The sequence below is a fragment of the Helianthus annuus genome, chromosome 10 (genome assembly GCF_002127325.2).
Source record: "Helianthus annuus cultivar XRQ/B chromosome 10, HanXRQr2.0-SUNRISE, whole genome shotgun sequence".
NCBI lineage: Eukaryota > Viridiplantae > Streptophyta > Magnoliopsida > Asterales > Asteraceae > Helianthus > Helianthus annuus.
In genome coordinates this window covers 140,126,205-140,140,268 of record NC_035442.2, presented here as the reverse complement: position 1 = coordinate 140,140,268, position 14,064 = coordinate 140,126,205, and the positions used below count along the sequence as shown (strand labels likewise).

Below are 14,064 nucleotides of genomic sequence, written 5' to 3'. Positions count from 1 at the left end.
ATATCCAATTACATTTACGTTTAATAAGTTTATCATAAGATGAAACGTTTAGCAAAGTTAACAGAGGATAAAGCGTTTGAGAGAAATAATGAGAAGTTACGATCCCAAAACGAAACGAGACTAACCTAGGAAGTTCGGGTTGTCACATATCCACCCTCTATCTTGACTTTCTGACAATGTTGCATTTTGCTAGAATGTTTGAAGGATTTCAGGGAATATTGTTATGTTGGCAGTGAGAGCATTTCCTAGGTTACTTGCCATAAGCATGTTTACCACAGTTTGACATCCATCCCAGAGAGGACCCTCAAAACTGGTTCTGAGTTTGAGGTTGTGGTATGGATGTAAAAGAAGTGGGAAACGATCAGCTCGTAATGTAAGCATTTTTTTTAAGTGAAGATCTGTATCTGTGAAGAAAGAGATGAAGAGATTTTCTGAATTTCTAGATGAAGGTGATTGTCTTTGCTTAATGTGGTAGACATATATAGTAAATTTAATAATTGCCATAAATGTTATCTACCCACTGTATCTTGTCTACCACAATCTTGGTTATTTTATTGTTTTCTCAGGTGACATTAAGAATAACCCAGATTGAACCCTCTTCATTAAATGATTTAGGCGGCTATTTTTCAATTTTCTATCATGATTGCCTACTGTTGTCATTTCAGTGTATTTAATGAAGAAGAGAAAAAAAAATCTCTACACCTATTGACAATCTCCAGAAAATCTTCTGTCATAAGACGTTTTCCAAAGAAAATAAAATAAACTAAAAATTAAAAGAATACACAATTTTAAATTATGAATTTGTCAGTTTTGAGTTATGGATAAAGGTGATGAAATATATGAACTTGTTCAAATAATCATTCAACAATTTTGTTTTAAGAAGTTTTCTGATTTGTTACCAGAAATTCTGATAATTTGTTAGATTTTTCTGATGATGTATCAGATTTTCTTATAATTTATCAGATCTTCTGGTGTTTTATCAGAAATGCACTTTTTCTTCTTATGATTCTTTTTATTTAAACAAGTTACAAATCAAGGAGAACTTTATCACAATGTTGACCATGATTTAGCAGAATATACCTTAAGCCTATATAGGCTACTTTCTTCAATGGTCAGATGTTCCTTTCATTTATTTCATTTCCAAAATTCACCATTTTACCCAGCTTTGAGACAAAGTTGCTGAGTAAGCTCCTATCTCCAGTCATGTGCTTGGAGCTTCCCGAGTTGCAGTACCAGATCTGCTGCACATGATGGTCTTGAAATGAAATGATTAGAGGGTTTTAGGTACCCAGGCATGCTTGGGTACACTTTCTGATGATATTCTGGTTCTATTATTTCTTCTAGATGACCTTTCATCAGAATTTCTATTAAATGCTGAGCCATTAACAGAATTTTTCTTTTTCTTTTGGAGATGGTGTTGAACAAGCTTCAGTATTTCAACACACATACAGGAATCATCAGAAATTTCTGATTTTCCTTCTTGTGATGGAATGAAGAGATAGTTTTGAAAAGATGAGTGAACTTCTTCTGGAGTTTTTACAAACTCTTGATTGTATTCACTTCTTTTTGGTTCAAAATTTGGCTTATCAAAGGAGTATTCAGAACATGTTGATTTGCAAGTTTCAGAATCAGATTCTGATAAGAATTTATCAGAAGTCTATTGAGTTGCTTTTACAAAGACAGTGAGTTTGTTATTATTTGTTCTTACATAACCCAACCCTTCTCCTTTGTTCTTTGGAATGGACTCTATGAAATTTATGAATTCTTTTGCCTCTTGAAAACCTCTTACGTTAATTTCTTTATCATTGATTTTCTTGTAAAGATCTCTTCTTTCATTTTCATAGAACTCAATTTTTGCTCTTTGATCTAAACTTTGTTCTATAAGTAATTGGTTTTCAAGAATGATTTTATTCAAGGTCCTCTGCAACTCATCAGATTTTTTACCATCTGATTGATGTTTAACTTGCAAGTTTAAAAAATCTGACATGAGCTCATTTAGCTTGTGTTCAAGATCAAGATTATTTAAACTTACATGTTGTCCCGAAGTCTCTGGTATGTCATCAGAAAGTGCCATGAGACAGAAGTTGGCCATTTCTTCTTCTTCATCATCAGAAGAATCATCAAATAGCCATGTATCTGTTCCAGCAATTAAGCTGACTTGCTGTTGTTGCTTCTTAGCTTCCTCAAGCTTCTTTTCATAGTAAGCAACATCTTTCAGCTTCTTGGTCTTACACTCAGATGCATAATGACCTTTTTGCTTGCACTTGTAACACACCACCTCAGCCTTTCCTTTATCCTTAGATCTAACTTCTTCTTTAGATCTATCATCCATCCTCCTTCTATCACTCCTCTGGTAGCTCTGGCCTCCTCCCCTCAACCTCCGCTCAAATGTTTTGGTGAGCAGTGCTATTGCATCAGCAAAGGCTGAAAAATCTGATGATGAATCAGAAGTTTCAAAGACCTGGCTGTTTGATGGTTGTTGATCATTGGAAGTTGTTTGTCTTTGTGAGTTAGAGATAAGAGCTAAAGATCCCCCTCTTTGAATGGTTTCTTCAAATATTTCTTCCTCTCTGGGGATCAAGATGCTATATAAGTCATGAAGACTCATGTTTCCTAGTTCTAAGGTTGATGACAAAGTCATTGTGAGACTTCTCCATTCTCTAGGCAAAACATCAAGATATTTTATGTTTCTTTCATCATTTGATTTAGTTATTCCAAATTTCTTTAGCTCGTTTAAAAGTTTTGTGAACCTTTGATATGTGTTATTTAACTTTTCATTAGGTAAACTTTTAAACCTTTCATAGGATGAGACGTTGTTTGTTCTCTTGTTTCTTTTCATCCTTTCTCCTCCTTCACAAAGATTTTCCAACTGATCCCATATTTCCTTAGCTGATGCACAAGCATCAACTTGTGAAAATATGTCATTGGGGATGGCCATTATTAAGAGTGATTTTGCTCTTTCATCCCCTGCTACCAGTTCCTTGTCTTCCTCGCTCCAAAGTATTTCACTTTTGGGAGCTCGGGAGGAAGGGATAGCAGGTAGTTGGTCAGTTGCTAGAATTGCAGGTATTTCAGTCATTGATATATGTGGACCCCTTTCAATGGATCTAAACAGAGCTCGGTCATGACCATTAAGGAAATTGACCAACCTGATTTTCCATTAGGGGTATTCCTCCCTGACCAGAGTCGGAGGTTTGGACATAGAACCAATATTGAAAGCATTATTCCAGGTTTGAAAGCTGGCCATATTTAGAAAAAAGAAGAAGAGCGATTGATCGTTTGAAAATAATTTATTCAATCTGCTCTGATACTAATTGTTGGACCCAGTATGGCCTTAACAACTTCTTTTTACGTAATATGGCAAGTGATTTCAGTATATGTGAAAAAGATGTGCGGAAATAGAAATCAGACTTTCAAGAAACAAGACCTACAGAATTATCAAGTTTATATCACTTTGAAACAAATTAGTTTAACAAGGTGATTGTAAGATTATTATCTAATACAAATGAATCTTGATTTCTGTGGGTGAGAAGAGCAGTGGAGTTTGGGTGTTTGTATATGAATGCTAAGCTTCAAACTCAAGTATCTTCTGCCTCTCGAGCCTTCTATTTGTAGACGGCTGTGGACATGAATAAACAATTGTTTATTCATGCAATAAGTCCTGCGTAAAGTAGCAATTTGACATATCCATTGAATCCATCGTTCAAGTTGCATTTGTAATCATGAAAACCAATAATGTCATGCTTCGGTCATGGGTGGCAGGATAGAGTTGTGATTTTTAGACAAGTGGGTCTTTCATCAGAATTTCCGATAAACCACTTCATCAGAAATTCTGGTGAACAAATCATCAGAAAGTCTGATGATCAGAATTTGTCAGAAACTGATGATGTTTCATCAGAAATATCATCAGATCTATCAGAAACGACCTTCTCTGATAATCCAAATCAACTCTTGATCAACTTGTGATTCTATGTAGTAGATACTTTGCTTTTCAGTTGTCCCAACTAATTTTCTTCATCTTGCTGTGTTCTTCAGGAGTGTTATCTTCTTCAGAGATCCAGTTGATTGAGATTTTCTTCAATACTTACAAATAAAGTTTCCTAACAGATCGGACGATCCATAAGCGTTCTCACCGTTCTCACACTTTTCACCGTTTTCTCTAAATCCCGACCATATATATATATATATATATGGTAAAGTTATTGTAAAAAAGGTTAAAAGCGTGAGAAGTGTGAGAAATATTGTGGAGATGACATGTGTCCTCAACTTAAATTAATTCAAAAGGGTAAACAAGTAATTTTACCATTGATTCAATTAATTCAAAACCTTCCATAACCGCCACCTTATTTATAGGAACATGATTTTTTTAAAAGATCTCTACAAAAAAACACTACGAATAACACTGCAACCACCATTCAGCACATATATAACACCATTCAATAATTATATAACACCATTCAATAAGTATATAACACCATTCAATAAGTATATAACACCATTTTAAAGATCTCTATAAAAACACTACGAATAACACTGCAACCACCCTTCATCACATATATAACACCATTCAATAAGTATATAACACCATTTAATAAGTATGTGACACAATTTTAAAGATCTCAATAAAAACACTACAAATAACACTGCAACCACCATTCAGCACATATATAACACCATTCAATAATTATATAACACCATTCAATAAGTATATAACACTATTAAAGACACTGCAAAACACCATTCATACTGTAATAAGTACATAACACTACAAAACAAGATATAACACTACAAATCACTATACAAACACTATGAATAGTATATAACACCATATTAGCAAACCAGAACCCTGGGTCATCATCATCCTCAGCCTCATCATCATCACTGGTAGTCTAAGAAGTCATAACTTGCGCTAACCGCTGCGCCGCAGCCTTCGCAGTGACGTTCTGTGTCCGCTTAATCGTTGAGTAACCTGACGGTTGACCTAACCTTGACTGCAGATGCGCCGGTGACATCGCCGGAGATGATGACCGGTGCTGCTGCAACCGCCCCTCCACTGCCGTGTGTATAACGGACTCTCACGGTGGTTGACAGAGACAAATCTTTATGGTGGAGAAGAAAGATGATACAAAGTGAATCGCGATTTTGTAGGGTTTTTTTATACGGTTTCCTTCTTCAAAATGGATATAAAGACTTTATTACCCCTACATATTTCAAATCAGTCCAAAATAATAAAACACATTTTACAATTTGGTCCTTATTGATCTCAACCTAGATTTGATCTAATGGTGTAGATTCTTTCTTACCCTTCTCACAAAAACCCTCTTTTTTACAGGAACCTCTACCTGTGTGTGTGTGTGTGTGTATATATATATATATATATATATATATATATATAACCCTGGGTTATCATCATCCTCAGCCTCATCATCATCACTGGTAGTCTAAGAAGCCATAACTTGCGCTAACCGCTGCGCCGCAGCCTTCGCAGCGACGTTCTGTGTCTGCTTAATCGTTAAGTAACCTGACGGTTGACCTAACCTTGACTGCAGATGCGCCGGTGACATCGCCGGAGATGATGACCGGTGCTGCTGCAACCGCCGCTCCACTGCCATGTGTATGACGGACTCTCACGGTGGTTGACAGAGACAAATCTTTACGGTGGAGAAGAAAGATGATACAGAGTGAATCGCGATTTTGTAGGGTTTTTTTATACGGTTTCCTTTTTCAAAATGGATATAAAGACTTTATTACCCCTACATATTTCAAATCAGTCCAAAATAATAAAACACATTTTACAATTTGGTCCTTATTGATCTCAACCTAGATTTGATCTAATGGTGTAGATTTTTTTTCACCCTTCTCACAAAAACCCTCTTTTTTACAGGAACCTCTACCTGTGTATATATATATATATATATATATATATATATATATATATATATATATATATATATATATATATATATATATATATATATATATATATATAACCCTGGGTCATCATCATCCTCAGCCTCATCATCATCACTGGTAGTCTAAGAAGCCATAACTTGCGCTAACCGCTGCGCCGCAGCCTTCGCAGCGACGTTCTGTGTCCGCTTAATCGTTGAGTAACCTGATGATTGACCTAACCTTGACTGCAGATGCGCCGGTGACATCGCCGTAGATGATGACCGGTGCTGCTGCAACCGCCGCTCCACTGCCGTGTGTATGACGGACTCTCACGGTGGTTGACAGAGACAAATCTTTACGGTGGAGAAGAAAGATGATACAGAGTGAATCTCGATTTTGTAGGGTTTTTTTATACGGTTTCCTTTTTCAAAATGGATATAAAGACTTTATTACCCCTACATATTTCAAATCAGTCCAAAATAATAAAACACATTTTACAATTTGGTCCTTATTGATCTCAACCTAGATTTGATCTAATGGTGTAGATTCTTTCTTACCCTTCTCACAAAAACCCTCTTTTTTACAGGAACCTCTACCTGTGTATATATATATATATATATAACCTTGGGTCATCATCATCCTCAGCCTCATCATCATCACTGGTAGTCTAAGAAGCCATAACTTGCGCTAACCGCTGCGCCGCAGCCTTCGCAGCGACGTTCTGTGTCCGCTTAATCGTTGAGTAACCTGACGGTTGACCTAACCTTGACTGCAGATGCGCCGGTGACATCGCCGGAGATGATGACCGGTGCTGCTGCAACCGCCGCTCCACTGCCGTGTGTATGATGGACTCTCACGGTGGTTGACAGAGACAAATCTTTACGGTGGAGAAGAAAGATGATACAGAGTGAATCGCGATTTTGTAGGGTTTTTTTATACGGTTTCCTTTTTCAAAATGGATATAAAGACTTTATTACCCCTACATATTTCAAATCAGTCCAAAATAATAAAACACATTTTACAATTTGGTCCTTATTGATCTCAACCATTAGATCAAAGATCTAATGGTGTAGACTTGATCTAATGGTGTAGATTCTTTCTTACCCTTCTCACAAAAAACCCTCTTTTTTACAGGAACCTCTACCTGTGTGTGTGTGTGTGTGTATATATATATATATATATACTACTATAAAAAGCATATATGAAGGATAGGATGGTAATTGAGCAATGTACTTAAAAAACCCTCAATGCATAATGTACAACACTTAAAGCACCAAGAAACACAACATAATTTACCCTTAAACTGATTCATCTTCAGCCGTCCATTTCTTTCACTTTTTCACACGGATTGTGATATGGACGGCTGATATTCAGCTCACACGGATCAAGGGTTTTACTTTCATTATTTTGACTCTCACAAAACTTCATCAACCTTCTCTCTCTCGGCGACTCATGAACAGATCTGTGAGGATTTCACCAGATCTAGGGTTTTACTTTCATTCGATTTCAAATCCATGACCCCAACCTGTGACGGTGTGGTGTGCGGTGTTAAAATCCGCCGATTAGGGTTCCGGCAGTGGGATTCTCCAGCAGATTGGTGGCAAATGAGACGAGCATCTGGCGGTAGATGGTGATTGAGGTAGGTTTCGACAACCCGCTTCTGATTTATCGGCTGCATGTACGTTTTCTGACAACGAAGGTAATTCTAGCAACCTTTTTTTTTCTTATTTTTGTTGGTCATGTGCTTCAGATTTCGTTAGTTCTAGAAACTGATGTTGAAAATTTGTAATTTTGAGGATTGTATTGCTGATTTCAATAGTTTAGAAACTGGTGGCGTGTTTGTGCTGGTACGACAAAGCTAGAAAGCGGAGGCGACGGCAAGGGTTTCGATTAGTGATCTCGGTCCGATGTTCTTCACGATAGAGATCCACTCGAGATGGTAAAGATGGAATTCCAACATTGCTTGGGGTTACAGGTGTGCTTGATTTGGTGGGGTTGAAGTTGAACGTTTACTTGAGTCCTTTATGTATTTTTCATTATTATTGTTAATCTCATGTGTGCATTATGCAATCTACTACCTGATGTTCTTGATTCTTAACTGTTTGGTCTGTTCATGTCTTGATTTGCTAACATTACTTGCATGTGTTGAAAAATATGGTTGCAGGGGATATATCAGCAGCAGCTACCGCGGAGGATATTGATATTGCTGTGAAAGCAGCACGCAGAGCTCTTAAACGTGATGAAGGAAAAGAATGGGCATCAGCTTCTGGGGCTCATCGTGCAAACTATCTTCTCGCCATTGCTGCAAAGGTAAGGATTTTCTGGATGATATTCTAAATTTGGGTTCAGTTTGTTTTCTATCGTTAATATGCTAAAGCTTTCAATTATGCATAGGTTACTGAGAAAAAGGATAAGTTCGCTAAGCTTGAAGCCATTGATTGTGTAAAACCACTTCATGAAGTAGCATGGGATATGGTATGTCCATTGCATATAATCATTTTGCTATATTTTCTTAACTAAGCATACAACCAGCTAATGTATATGTTATTACTCAGGATGACGTTGCTGGATGTTTTGAATATAATGCTGTTCTTGCTGAAGCTTTGGATGTAAAACGAAACGCACCTGTTAATCTTCCAATGGATACCTTTAAATTCCATATCATCAGGGAACCAATTGGTGTTGTTGGGCTGATTACTCCATGGTACTCTCTACCTCTACTCTAATAATGATTTGTATTTTCTAATAAATATTTTTCTTATGGTCTGTTTTATTTGTTTTCTATAGGAATTATCCTTTGCTAATGGCTATTTGGAAAGTTGCATCTGCACTGGCTGCTGGGTGTGCTGCAGTACTTAAGCCCTCAGAGTTGGCGTCTATGTAAGTCCTATACTGAATCTGGCAGTCTTAAAGGGTACGGTTTGTTTAATACTGAATCTGTTGTTTGATAATCTGATCTTAAGTAACACTTGGGAACGAATTTTTTCAGGTTTTCTTACCTAGATTTTGCTGACCGTGACGCGTTGAAGCACTTGAAACCGAGAACAAAATTAGAACAAACTGGTCCAGTGGTAACGATATATTGTACTCACTCGAAGACCTAAAAATAGGAGTCAAAGGGGATCTATCAGAGCTTAGACCGGCTCTTTGTGTACAACTTACTTTAGGTGGGCCCGGCCAGGCTCGCTTCTGCTACAAAACCGTACTTCTAACGCCAGCCTAACCCGAAATTCGCTGGCTTGGGTTCAGTTTAAGTGGATTTGGCTTTGTGTTAGCTCGAGCTCATGAACATGTTTAGCTAAATTGTTTCAAAACTGATGCAAAGATTTCATGAAATTGTTTCAGTGTTATCAGGAAACGGTGACCGGAACTTGTGATGAAAGGGGTCAGTCATGGCGCTTGTGATTATCTCATGAAACCGGTTTGCATTGAGGAGCTATGCAATATATGGCAGCATGTGATCAGGCGAAAAGTTGAGTCAAAATCACAGTCAAAGTCAAAACACAACCATGAAGAATCAGATCAAGGGAACAAAGGTGGAGATCATAATGAGAAGTTGAACCGAAAACGAAAAGATGAAGAAGAAGATGAAGAAAATGGTAATGAAAGTGACGATCCAACGACAAAGAAGAAGCCACGGGTTGTTTGGTCTATTGATCTCCATAGAAAATTCGTTGCTGCTATTAATCAACTGGGCATTGAGAGTGAGTCTTTTTTAGTAAATTAACATCGGTTACATGTACAATAGTTGCTAACGCACGTTTTTTATTCTAAATTACACAGAAACTATGCCTAAAAGGATTCTTGATTCGATGAATGTGGATGGGCTTACTAGGGAAAATGTAGCAAGCCATTTGCAGGTACTTACATATTCTCTTAAAAAATGCATATATATGGCAATTAGATGGCGAAAAACCCTTTTTTGGATGGTTAAAGGGAGAAAAATACCATTCTTGGTGATCAATGGAAAAGAATAGGTTTTTATCACGGCGAAACGTATAAGCGTCCGTTTTTGTTTACAACTAAATAGTTAAAAAAACATGTTCTTTTTTGAATAAAGTAGTAAAAGTTCATTTTTGGCGATTAAATGGAAAAAAATTAGGCGTTTTTTTTTGGCGTCTTTTTTTGGCAATTATATGGAAAGAAAGGTCTCTTTTTTTGGGGATTATATGGTATTTTGGAAGTTAATGAAATACCCATGTTGAAAATAATTCAATTATGCAAATTTTGATTTCTTCATGTAGGCTTTACCTAATGAGGATCAGTCAACAAGTTAACATGGTGGATGCGTTTGGAAGCAACAACGATGCATCTTGTTACATGAGAATGAGCCCTCTTGACGGATTAGGAGATTTTAGGACATCATGTTCAGGAAGATTGCCAAATGCCACGTATGCGCCATCTGGCATGCTCGGTAGACTCAACAGTGCAACGAGTGTGTCTTTTCATAGCCTTACGGCTCCACCCCTGGTCCAACCAAACCATACCCAAACCAAGCTACAACTGGTTGTATCTTCAAATCACCAAAACGTGAATCTTTTTTAGGGGATCCCAACGTCTTTCGATCTTGATCAACTTTAGTACTGTAATAAACCCAACGCCCAACTCACCAATGTCAATTCCATTGAAGAATCTCAAATCTTTACAGGTATCAGATGTTATAATCTTTGCATTGTATTGGTCAAAATAAGTAATACGTTCGGGTTAAAACATGTCAGTTTTTTACAGGTCTGGTTGATAATATCGTTACTTCAATAATATCACATTCAGTTTTATCTTCTCATTTGCAGGCTTTAGTAAAGACACTGGGTACTGATGAGTTATTTTATCTAAAGGAGCAATTTTCGCTATTAGAACCGAGCAAAACCGGATCCATAAGCATGGAGGATATCAAAACGGTCGGTAATCAACAAAACAAATGAACTTCCTTTTGTTTTTTTTTTGTTATGTACTGGTCAGGCCTTGTTGAAGCATGCTACAGACGCAATGAAGGAGTCACGAGTCCATGATTTTCTAACATTGGTATGATCTTTAATTAAACAAACTATATAAATATATTTAGTAATAAAATATAACCAAAATTCGGGTATTTTTTTGCATAAACGAGTTCGGTAACAAGTCAAAATGGTTAAATGTTAGGGCGAGTCAAAATAGGGCAGGTAGTTTGAATACTATTCTCAATATATATATATATATATGGTTTTTGATTTTGATTATTATCATAAAAAATCTATCTACTTTTTTTTTTTTTTTTTTTTTACGAAAAAGTCCCTCAACCTAACTTTGGTATGTTAAAGTCTCTCAACTTGTAAAAAATACACCTAAAATATAACTAACTGATGTTTGTATATTAAAGGTCCTAAACTTGGTTAATGTTGACTGGTTAATAACCCTTAAATTGGTAAAGACTGCCAGCTCATGTGTTCTATTTGATATATAATTAATTCATTAAGTATACTTGGTGCACTCGGTAAAGACTGCGGTTACAACAAATGCAACTGATAACCTTTACTGCACGCTCTTGGCACTCTCGGCGATTCATGGTGTCATGGATGGGTACACCGGGTTTGTAGCCGGACCGATCAATGGAAGCTATGCGTATATTCCGATGGAAGAGATTGCGGTCACCAAGAATCAAGTGGACACCAAAGATCATAAATGGGCATAGGTTTGATCCGTCACTGCGCAACCTGATTTCAAGAGAGGGATTGATGCACAAGTTACTTGGTGCTAACTATATCACACCCATAATGATCCTGTGTTTAAAGTAACATTTCATATGTGTTTTTCTTAGTTATTGTTGTTGGTGTACTTACCATAATGATCATGTTTAAGATTATTAAACGGGGTAACTAAATTTTAATATATTGTTTGTTTAGTTCACCATTATTTATATGAGATGTTTGTCTTTTTATTGATATTAAAATTGATTTTATGATGGTTATTGTACTTATCTCTTTTCAAGTCAGAAATGAAGTTTAACAATTGAAATTAGGATGCACTGCATCTTATATTCAACTAGGGTGGAGCGGGAGCCCCCCGCTGCGATGCGGCGGGAACGGGAGGTTAAATGACGAAGCATAGTAATTAGTAATTAAACGATACACGCACATTGCAACGAAAAAAAACCTTACATAGGATGTTTAGGCTACTGAAGCCTATTTAAGTTCGAAATTTTCACAGGCCTTTACATTAATAAAACACTCACAATCATCTTACTAATAAAACACTCACAATCATCCCGAATTTTGTAAAATAATAATTCCATACCATAAACACAATATCTTTTAACTTTACATTTAATTTTTATTTTTAATAACCCATAACCGGTCAACTTATTATAATAATTTATTTTAATTTTTATACGATATGAAAATAGGAACCCGTACATAATCAATGACCATAAACACAATATCTTAACCGCAAATTTAGATTTTAGATATGACCCAACTGAATTGAACCTTCTCATGCACACCCTTAGAATGACTAACAAGTGTCGTGTTTTCTGTTGCATCGCGAATTTGGTTTTGGGTATGGCCCAAAACCGAACCTCCCCGTACATAGCCCTAAACTCACCAACCTAAGTGATATGTTTCCCGCCGCATCGCGCGGGTAAACGGCTAGTATATATATATATATATATATATATATATATATATATATATATATATAGGGTAAGGTTCATGCGAGAACCACCTTATTGTGAGAACCGCGAGAACCAATGTGAACACAACCTAAAATAGCTAAAAAAACATAAAAAAAACCTAACCCCCACCCCCCACCCCCAAAAACCTAACCCCCCCCCCCCCCCAAGCTAAATGCTAAAAACTAAAACCCTCAAAAAACCTAAAAAAAAACCTAACTCCCCTCACCCCCCCCCCCCCCAAAAAAAAAAAAAACCTAAACCCCCCTCCCCCACCCCCCAAAAACCTAAACCCCCCTCCCCCCAAGCTAAAATGCTAAAAACTAAACCCCCAAAAAACCTAAAAAATCTAAAAAAATAAAAAAAATCTAATTTTTTTTATTTTTTTACTATTTTTTATGTTCAAATCACTACTTTTAGTAGCCAAAAAAAATTTTTTTTTTAAAAAAAAAAAAATTTTAAATTTTAAAAAAAAAAAATTAAAAATTTTTTTTGATACTAAAAGTAGCGTTTTTATATAAAAAATAGTAAAAAAATAAAAAAAATTTTGGGTGTTTTTTAGATTTTTTTAGGTATTACTGTTTGTGTTCACACTGGTTCTCGCGATTCTCGCAATAAAGGGTGGTTCCTAACGGATCTTTGTCCTATATATATATACCTCAACCTTTTAGAAAGAAAAACTGCTGAAAGAAAGGTCTTATTTGATACAGAAAGACTTTCAGGCAGAACTTTGGCAATGGTAAGCTGACTCGTTTCTGGGATGATGTTTAGCCATGCCACTCTACTCAGAGATGCATGCCATAATTTATATCAATTCACAAGGTTATCATGATCTCAAAGTGATACCTTACCCCCGCTACACTCTCACTCCAAGCTACGCCTGCTGAGCAAGATGCATTGCGATTTCCTCTTCTGTGGACGCACCGATGACCCGGGACGGGAAGAGAAAGACTTTTTTCTACGGCGAGCTTTCTCTCGTAAAGCCAAAGACGCCCCAAGAAAAGTTCCAACTGATATATATATATATATATATATATATATATATATATATATATATATATATATATATATATATATATATAGGATAAAGATCCGTTAGGAACCACCCTTTATTGTGAGAACCGCGAGAACCAATGTGAACACAACCAAAACTGCCTAAAAATAGCTAAAAAACACACAATTTTTTTATAAATATTTTTTATAAAAAAAAATCGCTACTTTTAGTAGCCAAAAAAATTTTTTTTTGCTACTAAAAGTAGCGATTTTAACATAAAAAATATAAAAAAAAATTTTTAGATTTTTTTTGATTTTTTTGGGGGTTTAGTTTTTAGCATTTTAGCTTGGTTGGGGGGGGTGGGGGTGGGGTGGGGTTTAGGTTTTTGGGGGGTGGGGGAGGGGGAGGGGGGTTTAGGTTTTTTTGGTGGGGGGGAGGGGTGTTAGGTTTTTTTTGGGAAGGGGGTGGGGGGTTTAGGTTTGGGGGGGGGGTGGGGTGGGTTTTTAGGTCTTTTTAGCTATTTTAGTTTGTGTTC

The 14,064-nt window shown here is 36.4% G+C and overlaps 1 protein-coding gene across 4 annotated transcripts; it reads left to right on the top strand.

Annotated features, from left to right (window-relative positions):
* The first annotated feature begins 7,088 nt into the window (after positions 1–7,088).
* Positions 7,089–11,775, top strand: LOC110885828 (betaine aldehyde dehydrogenase, chloroplastic-like). Of its 4 annotated transcripts, none has more exons than XR_004869574.1 (12): positions 7,089–7,591; positions 7,712–7,867; positions 8,057–8,202; positions 8,287–8,367; positions 8,448–8,596; positions 8,680–8,772; positions 8,882–9,596; positions 9,676–9,752; positions 10,137–10,540; positions 10,683–10,790; positions 10,852–10,914; positions 11,369–11,775. XR_004869574.1 is itself a non-coding variant. In XM_022133550.2 (10 exons), the coding sequence occupies exons 1-5, from the start codon at positions 8,047–8,049 to the stop codon at positions 8,994–8,996; spliced, it is 594 nt and encodes a 197-aa protein (XP_021989242.1). In that variant the 5' UTR covers positions 7,888–8,046; the 3' UTR covers positions 8,997–9,596; positions 9,676–9,752; positions 10,137–10,540; positions 10,683–10,790; positions 10,852–10,914; positions 11,369–11,775. The 4 variants fall into 4 exon arrangements, 2 of the variants coding, with proteins under 2 accessions (XP_021989242.1, XP_035834547.1); XR_004869573.1 differs by having other exon boundaries at positions 7,689–7,867; XM_022133550.2 differs by lacking the exons at positions 7,089–7,591; positions 7,712–7,867 and having other exon boundaries at positions 7,888–8,202.
* Positions 11,776–14,064: the final 2,289 nt, after the last annotated feature.